Source organism: Porites lutea, chromosome 6 (assembly GCF_958299795.1).
Source record: "Porites lutea chromosome 6, jaPorLute2.1, whole genome shotgun sequence".
NCBI lineage: Eukaryota > Metazoa > Cnidaria > Anthozoa > Scleractinia > Poritidae > Porites > Porites lutea.
Window position 1 is genome coordinate 15185533 of NC_133206.1, and position 13313 is coordinate 15198845.

The 13313-nt window shown below is 37.8% G+C and overlaps 2 protein-coding genes and 1 pseudogene across 2 annotated transcripts; all 3 read left to right on the forward strand.

The window, feature by feature from the left end:
• Positions 1-3492: 3492 nt before the first annotated feature.
• LOC140941925 (melatonin receptor type 1B-B-like) lies at positions 3493-4503 on the forward strand (annotated as a pseudogene).
• Positions 4504-8845: 4342 nt separating this feature from the next.
• On the forward strand, positions 8846-10314 carry LOC140942237 (melatonin receptor type 1B-B-like). The gene has a single exon (XM_073391200.1). The coding sequence runs from the start codon at positions 9031-9033 to the stop codon at positions 10066-10068; it is 1038 nt and encodes a 345-aa protein (XP_073247301.1). The 5' UTR covers positions 8846-9030; the 3' UTR covers positions 10069-10314.
• Positions 10315-10664: 350 nt separating this feature from the next.
• Positions 10665-11138, forward strand: LOC140941926 (uncharacterized). The gene has a single exon (XM_073390930.1). The coding sequence runs from the start codon at positions 10665-10667 to the stop codon at positions 11136-11138; it is 474 nt and encodes a 157-aa protein (XP_073247031.1).
• Positions 11139-13313: the final 2175 nt, after the last annotated feature.

Sequence of the window (13313 nt, forward strand, 5' to 3'; positions counted from 1 at the left end):
TTGGGTTTTGCAAAATCTGGAAATTGGCAACTATCAAAATTTCTATATGGTGCATTTTGTATGGATTTTGCCTTTATTTTAAAAGTCAAATTTCAAATTTCTATATTTTGATTTCGCCAAATCTGGAAAATTGCAAATATTAAATTTGATATATATTTGTTATATATACTGTGCATTAAGTAACAGATGGAATGTGTCCTTATTATGAACGTGAAGTATCGAAATATCTATATTTTATGTCGTGCAAAATCTGGAAATTGGAAAAATCAAAGTTTCTAGTTAGTGCATTTGGTAAAAAATAGATTGTGCCTCGTGCAAACACTGGAAATAGGCAAACATCAAAATTTCTATAAAGTGCATGCGGTAAAAAAAGGATTTTGTCTTTATTATAAAAGTCAAATGTCTATATTTTGCGTTGTCTAAAATCTGGAAATTGACAAATATTAAAATTTCTTTAGTGCATTATGTAAAATACAAATTTTGTCTATTATAAAAGTCAAATACCAAAATTTCTACATTTTTCACAGTGTAAAATCTAGAAAATTAGCAATTATCAAGGTTAGGGCTTTCCACAAGTTACACGGCAACTTTTTCCAAATCCTAGCAATTTCTAGTCTTCTATCAATTCTGAGATATCGGAGCAGCTTATAGTGCTTAAATTGGCCTTGCTTTCATATTTCACAATGTATTAGCAGACAATTTATTAATTTCCTGTGAATATGGAGCCAATTCCTCCCCCGGGGCAGCCGAGCTGCTAGGTCTGTGACACACACTCGACTGATTAGAGCGTCTCAGGTAAAGAAGGTTATTCAGGTCCTTATAGGGTAGCCGCAGAAGCAGGAACAATACAGTACTTGAACAAAAGCGGCAATTTCAGGAGAACGCAGAGAACATTTTTTTGTTTAAATTGAGGACAAAATTTATCAAAAGTTTTTTTGAGCAACTTTCGTTACAAAAAGCAACTTTTGCCTTTTTTGAGCATCTTTTGAGCAACTTTTTTGAGCAATTACGAGAAAATTTTTGGGAAATCTCTTGAAACTTGTGGAAAGCCCTAATTAAGGTTTCTATATTGTGCATTAGGTAAAATATGGATTTTTTTGTATGACCTGGGTGAAATATCAAAATTGCTATAATTTGCGTCTTGAACATTCTGCAAACTGGAAATATCTAGGTTTCTATATAAGGGACTTATTAAACGGTAAATATAGAATTCGTCTTTATTGTAAAAGTGAAATGTCAAAATTTCTATATTTTCCGCCGTGCAAAATCTGGAAATTGGAAAAAAAAAGAAGTTTCTATTTAGTGCATTTGGTAAAAAATGGATTTTGTTTTTGATATAAAAGTCACGTGTCAAAATTTCTTTATTTTGTGTTTTGCAAAATATGGAAATTGGCAAATGTCAAAGTTTCTATATTGGGTAAAATATGGAATTTTTCTTTATTATAAAAGTCACTTATCAAAATTTCTTTATTTTGAGTCGTATAAATTCTGGAAATTGGCAAACATTAAAGTTTCCATATTTTGCAATAAGAAAAATCTGGAATTGTCTTTGTCATAAATTTCAAGCATCAAAAAGTCTCTATTTGGCTTCGTGCCAAACATGGAAATTGTTCAACTGAATCGCTGTCTATTGGCTATGGTTTGAAAGATTTCTTCCTCCGGTCAAGTTAGGTCAAACTTGTCTAAAATTGTTAAAACTGATGACTTCACAGGTGACACAAGGGAGGAGGATCCGCAAGGCTGGTTACGGGCGGTTAGGGTTAGGGTTAGATTAGCCGAGCTAATATCATAACTGGTACCTTTAAAAACCTTAGCAGCAAATTATTGTTTTTAGTAATCTTGGCAGCTTATCTTTCAATGTCTTGCTGCGGGTGTGCCACAAAGGGGAACGGTATCCAGAGCGCGGCTATACTCTCTCTTTTTCCAATGTGTCTACAGAAACAAAAATTCCTGATACGCCTCGTGGTTCTATGCCCGCGCTAGGTTTCTTACAAATCATATTAACATGACATTTACAGCTATTTTTTTCATCTATCAATACCCCTAGCCTACGATCATGCCTTCCCTCACGGGACCAAAAAATGGATTTGCACAAATTTGCTCCTTGCAAATATGTCGCAAAGATATATTAAACGCTGTGGAGTAAACATATGACAAACATAGTAAATGCCACATTTGCTTAGTTATTTACTCCTCCTGTTGTTTGGTATGTTAATGTGGCATTTACCATCTCTGCCATATATTTACTCCTCATTATTTACATATTTGCGATATATTTGCGAAGAGAAAATTTGTGCAAATCCATTTTTTGCGTCCAATGCCTATTTCTCTTGATTATGACTTTCCTGGAAAAGAGGGTATGATACATCTAGTTGCATCAACTATATATTAACTCTTGGACTTTGGGGAATTTTTTAACAAGGGATACCATTCAAGCAAATCTGTTCGGGGACCACACCATACTACGTGGAAAAAGTATTGCTGTGGAACGTAGTTGCAAATTCAGACACAGCAGTCTTTAATTGGCTCGTGAACCAACCAATCGTTCGCTCATGTTTCTTCGATCACGTGGGAAGAGAATGTAAATCAATCAATCAATCAATGTGGCTGGTTCATGGCCTATTTTCTTTGGCCAAATTAACAAAAATAGCAGAAGGCAAAGACGCTAACTTCGTTAGCTGCTCCGGAAAGGTGCAGAGAAAAATGGCCATTTTGGCCGAGCTAGACAGTCAGGACGATGAAATCAAAGTTCGTATTGGAAAAGTGTAAATAAACTTTTAAAGCAGTTGTAATGCAAATTGATAGAAGTTCAAGAGACAAAATAACCAAATTTTTAATCAAAAAACGATTTGAAAAAAGACTTGAATTTTAAATGAATATTTAAAGAGCAAATAAAAAGATTAAATCACGCTGTTTCGGGGTAAAGTGAAAAGAAACAAAATATAAGAAGTTTGATAAAATGTTGAATTTAATCAGTTTTAAAGTCAAATTTTAAATACATTTTGTTTCCAAAGCCGGAGTTAAAACTGAATAAATAAAGTTTAAATCATTCAAACAGGGTTTTAATTTGCTCAATATGGACAGGCATGAACGGCTATCCATAAAATCCTTACACACTTTCCCATAATAAAAAGCCCTGACTGTTCGAAGACATAAGCTCAGATGAAAAAAAGGAGCTGCTTACAAATTAAATACTAAAACAATTTAATGTTGCAAGTTTTTTTTTCTAACTTAAAGAACTGATCGGCAGCTTCGTTTACGTTTTTGGAGGGCACTCGATGCCATAGCGACTAAAATATAAATTATTTATTTTCCCAAACTTGAGCCATCTGCTGAGACGATAGACCGTGTAAGTTCTTCCCACCTTTATATGGCTTAGATCAAATGTGATACAATCCCTGAGGTGTTATAGATACATTCTTTTAGCGTTTTGTCTACGCAGTATCATGGTCGAATGTTCGTAGCTGAAACTAGATGACTCTGCAAAACATCATGGACTCCACAGAGAAGCAACTGGAAGACATGTTAAATGAACTAAAGTCAAGAAGCGTAGTTGCAGTCATCCTGGAATCAAGTTTTTTAATATTTCTTTTGTCGTTCTTGATGGTTGGCAACTCAACAACCCTCCTTGTTATGTTGCTAAACCATCGGATAAGGACAATTCCGAATATGTTCGTGGCATCACTCGCCGTTACCGACTTATGTTTGGGAGGTTTCGTGTCGGTTCCTTTGGGACCTGTTGTATTAGTGACATCTCAGTGGCCGTTCAGCGATTCAACGTGCCAGTTCCAAGGGTACATAGTCATAGCCTTAGCTGTTGCATCAGTTCACACATTGGCCTTGATGGCGGTTAACAGATATTTTAGAATCGTCAATCCATCAAAATACCGCCGTTACTTCACCAAGAAGAAAACCATGATCATGATCCTCTTGTCGTGGTTCTATTCCATGTGTTGTCCATTACCATATTTTTTGGGCGGACACAGAATGATTTTCCATGCTTCCAAGTTTTTCTGCTATCCTCCAATCGATAACAGTGCATTTGTGGCATATTGCCTTCTACTTTACTAAGGGATTCCAAGCACTAATATCCTTTACTGCTACCTAAGAGTCTTTCAAACAGTTCGCAGTCACAGTAACAACTTCCACCGTCCTGGGAATCCAGTCATCATGGCAAACGTAGAAGAGATTAAAGTGGCTCGCACACTGTTTGTGACAGTGATGATTTTCAGTCTGTGTTGGATCCCTATTATTTTAATCGACATTGTGGACACGATTCAAGGCAGATGGTCCTTCCCTCGCGAGGCTTACCTAACATATACTTATCTAGCTCTTATAAGCAGCGCTATTAATCCTTTGATATACGGCGTGCTTAACAAGAACTTTCGTAAAGAGTATCATAAGTTATTTTACCGCAGATGCTGCCGCTCTCACCGACAGGCAGTTGTACAACCTTTGGCAGTAAGAGCAACTACGCCTCATGAACATGTAAATAGGAATTAGTATTATTACCCAAATACAACAAGATCTAATGAAAAAATTATAGTATAAAACTGAGGTAGAAAGAGCTAACCCGATATATTTTGCCAGTCAGATCGATCAGCTGATCACGGAAACCCAAAACTCAGGTATAGAGGAGAGAGTCGAGAGACTTGCAAAGACGTGGCTTTATCAACTTAGTTGTAATAAGGTGGATTGGCCTCCGTCAGGGGACTGAGAAGTAGACGTGTCGCGCACTGATTAGCCCTCCGTTGTCAGAGCAAATCAGAAGATTGACGTGAATGGTGCATTTGTATGGTCTTACATGTTTGTAAAAGGTATCCAGTACGCTATCGAAGCGAGGGTCCATATCAAATATACCTTCCGTGATTTTCGCCCTTGCATCGCTGCCACCTTTTTCGATAGGGTCTGTCGAGTTTCTATTCACAGTTTAGCATCGTTAAAGAAAAAAATTAATAAAAAATTTAACTGAACTTAATAAGAACCGTTACAAATTTCGTTACACTCAGACTTAAGCGTGCAAATAATATAGGCCTAGGCCAAACCTCAAACTTTTCATGAGACGAACCAAACTTAGTGAGTTAAGTTCGTGAAAAGTTCGACGTCTGGCTCAGTCAAGTTCGTCTAAATGAGTTTGGATCTTCCAACACGGTCTATTTGTCTGCTTCAGACGGATAGAACGACGGTCTGAAGATCGTCTCCGCGACAAACGTCGAACTTCACATACGACGAACTAAACTATAGGGTGGAACCTCTCGGTCGGATACCTGTCTATAACGGACAGTTTCCAATGTCCCGACAAAATTCTCATATATTTTCATTAAAAAAACCTCAGTCTATAATAGGGACAACGGACACTAAATATCGGCCCCAGGGAGTAAATTCGTATAAACTTAACCTCTTTATTACGGACACTGCGGTGATCAGGTGATCCCGATTCCCGATCAGGTGAATCTGCATAGGGTGAATCCCGTCTAGTCTGGCTGGTGAGCTATGCAAGGTGATATAAAGCCCAGTCGCTGTATACCAAACAACGATTTGCGAAAGGTGCACAGAGGAACATAACCGACTTTTTGAAGGTCTCAATAACTACAGATAGCATAAAGATCTTTTCTATTACATTTTGTACTCTAGGTACTGTTTACTGCACTTGCAAAATAGCGAAAGACACTTTCAGAATTGTGCTTTACGTTACAACTTTTTACATGGAACATTGCGCTGTAGCTCGTTTTGTTTTGTCTGTAGCTGAGATGTACAATGTTGTATGCTACTGAAAGACAGTGCCTTTGTACTGTGAATTAATAACTTTAAATGCAGTTTAAAGACGAGTGTGAGCCTGGTTTTAGCTACGGAACGCTTAAAATTGTAAGTGGAGTCATAAAAGTAACGTCATTATGGTGACCTCTTTTATACGGACACCACTCAGTCTCTAATACGCACACTTCGCTCTGTCCCTTCGGTGTCCGTATTACTGAGAGAGGTTCGACTGTAATAAAGTACTAGGAATACGTTATTGCAAAAACCTCGCGAAGCTAAAATGGGGGTAAGCAGTGAGAATAAAGTAAAGCGAGCCAAACAGAAAGAAATATGATTTTTTTTACAGAAATAAAACTAAATAGAAGAAAATGTTCAAAGAAGAAGAAGAGGTTATCAACGCAGAGATTCGAACTTACACTATCACTACCTCCTGCCCGAGAATACAGCTCCCACTTGCCCACTCTGGCACTAAAAACTAATACGGTAAAATTATTACAGTTCAAGCATTTTTCTCTGCCATACGTACTGTTTGAAGCTTGTGGAGCTGTATTTATAATGAATGCAAAGATACATTTGACGAAAATTAGCTTAAACGAGTATTTCAAAGTCATTTTGCATTATTTCGGTATCAATTCACTCGTGGGTTTCACGGCCGATCGATGTACGGAGCTGAGCTGAAACGGGTTAGTCTTTGATTTGATCCATCGGTCACATCGAAAGGCGGGGAAAGATCCAATTCATTGTGGGTTTGACTCGGCGTAACATGAATTCAAAGGTACAGACTTCAGGGAAAAGCAAGGTAAAAATTAGAACTGACAGGCACTTCCGAAAAGCAAACATATCCCGCGACCTGTCAAGCCGTCATCTTAAAATCCGGCTGCGAAGTGAGAAGCACTGACAAACGACGTGTCCTAAATTCGACATCTGACCCAACAGACAATCTTAACCTAATTTAGGTCGACCGAAATTAGAGTTTGGCTTGTCTCACTTTTTGAAGTGAAGGAAGTAACACACCTACCTCAATTTTTTCCGACACTCTGGACACTCGTGTCCATGGTAGTGTTGGATAAAAAATTCGCGTGACTCTGGAGACAAGAGTGACGTGCCGCGCTCAAACTTTTTTTCAGTTTCACCGCTTTACTTCTGTTGATTACCGCACTCGTTGCAATGGGATCTCATTAAACTACGCTAGATTTGTGTTGCCATCGTATCAACTCAGTGAAACCCCAGTTACACCAGCTTTGAAAACGGTGGGTATGACTTCTTGTTTTATGCAGCAGAGAACTAACTAGTGGTTGCAAAAAAGCTCCTTAACGCAAGTTTCTCGATAAAATTTTTCAAATCCATCTTTCACTTGCGCAGATGTCCACTTTCAACAAATCACGTCGTGAAAGATATACCAATTAGACCGGGACAGAAATTATTCATTGAGCTAAGTTTGCTGAGTAGATACAGTTGACCGATTCCCCTTCAAGACATTCAAATCGATCGGCATAACTCCAACGCGCCAAAGTTTTCTCTTTCTCACTTTTTCTGACTCAAAAAGTGAAGTTGAACTTAATAGTTTGGTACTGGTGCTGTAATAAATTCATGAAATGGCTAAATTTAAATTTCGATTACCCAATCTACAATTGAAGGATTAGTGTGAAAATAAATGAATGCAAAGAGAAGGTTTTGAAACCAAAAAGTAACCTTGCGTTTTCGACTGACTTCGTTCATTTAAACTTGATAACACATCCCTGCTTGTTTTTGAAACTTCACTTGAACTTCCCCTTAATACTAACATCTGATCCAAGGAGAAGGTGTTCTCATTAAACTGAAAAGTGTTGCAGTGCAGTAGAGGTAGCAATTGCAAAAAGTTTGACCAAGACCACTGTCTCTAACTGAGAAGCTTCCGCCTTTTGGAAGTGTCGCTAAATTGAAGAGAGATTCAACTGTATACACTGGCCATATTGTTTCCCTTTACAAAGCAAACAGGGCCCTATATATTGCACGTCAGCTTCTCAATTCAAAGCAAACGGTTCGGCGAAAATTCCACAGTAAAACCACACATCACTTTAATTTTTATTAATCAATATTTTCTTTATCGTATCTACTGGCGTGAGTTTTTAATTTCCATGGATTAACTTCAAAATGAGACACTAGCTCAGGCTTGTATTTTTGCATACGATTGTTTGTCTAGTTTCGATTTGTTTTCATTTAATTAAATTTCATCCCTTCAGATCTAAAATTCAGCTTCTGAGAACTTTCAGCTACTCCTTTTAATATTTTAACCACAGGTTTATGGTCCTCTTTATATTTTGTATTATTAAATTATAAGCCGATTTCCTGCCTTTAGCAAAACTGCTAAACAGATAAATTGTATAAATAATTGTGAAACAGGTGTCTTTTAATACGAGCCGCAATGAGAAGATATAGGTACATATAACACAGTTTTCATTAAGCAAGCTTGACGTTTCTAATATGGACGTTCGCCAATTTGTTTGCCGGAGTCAAAATCGTGATCTGTTTGGTGAAATAAATAATTGGAACACGGGTTTCACAAGTGGATGGGGTTTGTGTACAGCTCATGAATCACCTTAGACCTTTTGCTGACTTCTTTGAGTTCTACGGTCATATTTATTTTTACACATAAGTTATTACATGTATCGGTCCCATTATATATACCCACTAATTTTTATTTCCTCTGACAAATTTAAAGACTGCAGCAGCACTCACACTTGCCGATAAAAACCGAGTTAAATTAATATCGAAAATTAAAGTGTCTTTAACTATTTTTTACCGTTTCCGGCCGAATAAACTGTTCAGTAAGCGAATAATAGCAGCTTCCTTAAATCTAATTCCGGGAAGTTAGGCTGTTTACGTTTGTGCGAATTAGCCACGGCGATAGGCGGATGTCAAATATCAGGAATATAGATGCGGTTCATTGAGACGGTAGAAAGTGTATAAGTTCACTCTGTTTATTCGCAATGTTCTAGAATGTTATACATAATATTGTATACATATGATCTGGCCTTCTCCCTTTCCTTTCCTTTCTCCCGGGATTTCCTTCTGCCACTGATTATGGTGTTACCAAGGCCAGCTATCATTCTAAGTGATTCCGAGACAGGAGGAGAAACGGTCAAATAATGCGTGGTGAACATATACAGAAAAGTAACAATCTGATAAATACTGCTTGAGAAACAAGTCACGTCGTATCTATGTCACGCAGTTTTTAATAATCCATTTATCATATTTTAACTCCATAGTTGGAACTGATTGACTCTGCACGAAATGAATTCCACAAAGAAACAACTGGCAGAAATGTTAACCGAGTTACAGTCCAGAAGCAGAGCTCAAGTCATCCTGGAATCGGTTTTTTTGATTTTGATTTTGTCGTTTTTGTTAGCCGGAAACGTCATGACTCTCCTAGTAATGCTGCTCAACCATCGGCGACGAACAATTACTAATATGTTAGTGGCATCACTCGCTGTTACAGACTTATGTTTGGGAGTTTTCGCGTCATCCCCATTAGGGCCTGTTGTCCTGGTGACCTCCAAGTGGCCTTTCAATGATTGGATCTGCCAATTTGAGGGATACACTTGTATCACGTTGGCAGCTGCCTCGATTCACACATTGGTCTTGATGGCGGTTAACAGATTTTTTATAATTGTCAAACCATCGAAATATCGCCGTTACTTCACCAAGAAGAAAACCATCATCATGATTCTTATGTCGTGGCTGTATTCAATGTGTGCTCCTCTACCATATTTCCTCAGCGGTAAAAAGATGGTTTTTCATCCATCCAAGTTCTTCTGTTATCTTAGAATCGATAGTGGTGCATTCGGTGCAGCCTTTCTGGTTGCAGTTTATGTAGGGATTCCATCTTGTATTATCTTTTATTGTTACCTTAGAATCTTCAAGACAATTCGTAGTCACAATGACAACTTACATCTCCCTGACAACGGAATTAACAGCGTGAACGTGGAAGAAATTAAAGTGGCACGCACACTATTTATGATAGTGGTGTGTTTTAACCTTTGCTGGGCTCCAGTTTTGTTAATTGACATCGTGGACACGATTCATGGGAGATATACTTTCCCTCGCGAGGCGTACGTAGCGTACACTTTTTTGGCCAATATCAGCAGTGCATTGAATCCCTTGATATACGGTGTGCTTAACAAGAACTTCCGTAACGATTATATCAAGGTGTTAAGCTGCAGATGCTGCTGTGCTCAAGCTGCTGTAGAACCAAAGGGGCTGTTAGGAAGAGCAAATGTTTTGGAGATAAAGCCATTGCGCGTGCCTAACGTGGGGATGGAGACGAATTAATAATTTCTGTTGCAAGTAGATGAAATATGTAGTCCGGGTGAGTGGAGTCCTGAATAGGACTGTTGTTGACATTGACTAACCTTTCGACAACCTGTGCGGTAGTCATCTTCAGAGTCAAATGAATTGTATCACGCCAGTCGATGGTATAAAACTCTGGTTATTGACCTGGTTGGTCAACTAAGTCGAGGTCATTGGTTGTCTGTCAGTTAAGCCGTGATGTTATTAGCTATGAAGACTCTGAATGGGATTGGTGCGTTTTTTTCAGCGGCGGCGTTTGTTCTAAGTTTGTAAACCAGGTTTCTAATTCTACAACGACTATAGACGACGCCGAATTGAAGTCCAAGGAGTACAAAGTGAATGAAGTAAAGGAGACGGAGAATAAATGGAAGCGGAAAAGAATGCATGGGCAGTATGTGAGAGAAAAGGAAGGTATTGACAGGGATAGAACTTGGTCAGTGGATTGCAAAAGGAGATTTGAAAGGATGTACTGAGGCCTTGATATGTAGCTCCCAGGAACAAGCTTAAAGAGCAAATTATACGAGATTTAAAATTGATCACACAGCAGAAGAAGTAAGGGAGAAACGGTGGCCTATGTGATGAGTGAGTGCGGTAAGCTGGCGCAGACAGAATATAAAGGAAGGTATGATAACGTGGCACGGTATATCCACTGCCAACTTTGTGGTAAATGTGGATTGGAAAGAGCTAACAGCTGGTATGAACAGAAGCCGGAGGGAGTGGTGGAAAGTGAAAACTTCAAGATACTGTGGGATTTCACAGTCCAGTGTGAGCGGAAAATTGAGGCAAGAAGACCAGACATTGTCTTTATTGATAAGAAGGAGAAAGAGGTTGTCATAATTGATGTCGCCATCCGAGTTGATTACAGGGTGAAAGATAAGGAACTTGAGAAGTTAGAGAAATACCAACTATTGAAAGATGAAATTGCAAAAGTCTGGCGCATGCGAAAATTCATTATAGCACCTGTTGTTATTGGAACCCTTGGAACCGTACCAGTGAACTTTAAGGAGTACATAAAGCGAATCGACGTGAACGTGAGGTTGGAAGTTATCTAGAAAACAGCATTGCTGGGGACAGCAAAGATACTAAGGAAAGTACTGACCTGGGACCCGTGGTGACTTGTTGTAACCCGCTTCCAAGGACTATAAACCTGGCCGAACATCTTGCCTGAGTCTACAAGGAATGGACATAATAATAATAACAATAATAATAATAATAATAATAATAATAATAATAATAATAATAATAATAATAATAATAATAATAATAACAAAAACAAGTGCTCAGTGTCTGAACAGAATGATTGACTTGAGTGACTGACGCTCTAGGTGCATGGTTTGCGCTTGGCTGATGCACAAAAAGAACACCAGCAAAGACTGTGATAAAAGAGATAATAATAATAATAATAATAATAATAATAATAAATTTTTTTAATTTTCTTTAATAAATAGACTATTTACAGATTCAAGAATATGAATATTAAAATATATACCCTATGTACATTCTTTTTGTGTACGAAAGAGAATTGTCGTAAAATGACTATCTAAAAACTACTAATAACAATAATAATAATAATAATAATAATAATAATAGTAATAGTAACAAGCAAACCTTTTACCAGACCAGTCAACGTCTTCTCATATGGTTTTTTTGTGTTTTAAATTATTTACTTTTTGGAGGAAATTTTTTTGGTCAGAAACACAACTTCATCAGAATACCTCTTTGTAACGAATACTAGTCCCGCACCAATTAAAACTGGTTTATATACGCTCTTGCACATTGCACTAATGAGAAATGAACTCTTTATTGAGCTGGTTTTGTTTACATTATTATGTGCAATCTTTAATGGCTATTTGCCTTTCATTTATTTTTATCCATGTCTCCCACATACAAAAGTAATTTTGCTTGAGTCACTCCAAAATACTACGAAAAAGCAGAAAAGAGTAAAATCATTCAAGTTGCTCAGTTTCTTGCATGATTAACAAGTCCACGTTTGTGCATTGCATCTTGTTGAATGCCAAGCTCAAAATAAGGATAGGCTGACAATAACAATATAGTGACCCTGAACATTCTAACATTTGGAAGAGCGATATGGATCTCTAGAAGGCCTTGGCGTATCAATGGATGGACTGAAAATTCTGCTATTTGTAAACTCTCCTGAAAATTTCGTCTAAAACATATTGATTTTGTTGAACTTGTTACAAATATGAGCCGTAAACGCCTCCCATCTATTAAACGTCTCCTTTTGGACCCCTAAAATTAAGTAAATGCCCAGGGCGTCTATTAGATCATCAAACGGTGTTCATGATTTGCGCGCGTTTCGGTTTAAACTTTTCCTTAAGTCAAGTGCATCGATCTGCTTGACTGACATTATCTCGGGTGAGTTTCAAAGAAAGGGGAGGAAAGGTCAAGAACTGCATCGATAATAACAGGACAGGCTAATGCTCATATATACTGAAATTGCGTAGCGCCCATATTACCAAGTATTCAATCCAATTATTATATTTTAACTCTACTGATAGCTGGATCTGATTGACTCTGCAAAGAAGCAACTGGCAGAAATGGTCGCAGAGTTACAGTCCAGAAGCAACGCCAAAGTTATCCTCGAATCAGTTAATTCCTCGTTAATGTTAGTTGGGAATTTTATAACTCTCCTGGTTATGTTACAAAACCGTCAGAGAAGAACAATTCCTAATTTGTTAGTCAAATTACTCGCTGTTACCGCCTTATGTTTGGGAGGTTTCATGTCAGCTCCGTTAGGACCTGTTGGCCAGGCAACCTCCAAGTGGCCTTTTAATAATTCGATCTGCTAATTTCAGGGATACTTTGCTATTATGTTGGCCGCTGCATCGACACATACATTGGTCTTGATGGCGGTTAACAGGGATTTTAGAGTGGTTAAACCACCAAAGTACCGCCGCTAATTATTTTTTAAATGGGTACAAAATGGTTTTTCATCCATCCAAGTTCTTCTACTATGGTTTATAATTGACAGTGATGCATTCACCGCCTTTCTGGTTGCCGTTTTTGTGGGGATTCCATCTTGCATTATTTTTTATTGTTACTTTAGAATCTTCAAGACAATTCGCAGTCACAATAACAATTTGTCTCACCTTGTTAACGGAACTAACACTGTGAACATAAAAAAAATTAAGGTGGCACGCACACTATTTGTGATAGTGGTGTTTTTTAGTCTTTGCTGGGCTCCAGTTTTGCTAATTGACATTGTA

Bases quoted from the DNA above. Each gene is read 5' to 3' on its own strand.
- LOC140942237 (XM_073391200.1), top strand. From the start codon at position 9,031: ATGAATTCCACAAAGAAACAACTGGCAGAAATGTTAACCGAGTTACAG.
- LOC140941926 (XM_073390930.1), top strand. From the start codon at position 10,665: ATGAGTGAGTGCGGTAAGCTGGCGCAGACAGAATATAAAGGAAGGTAT.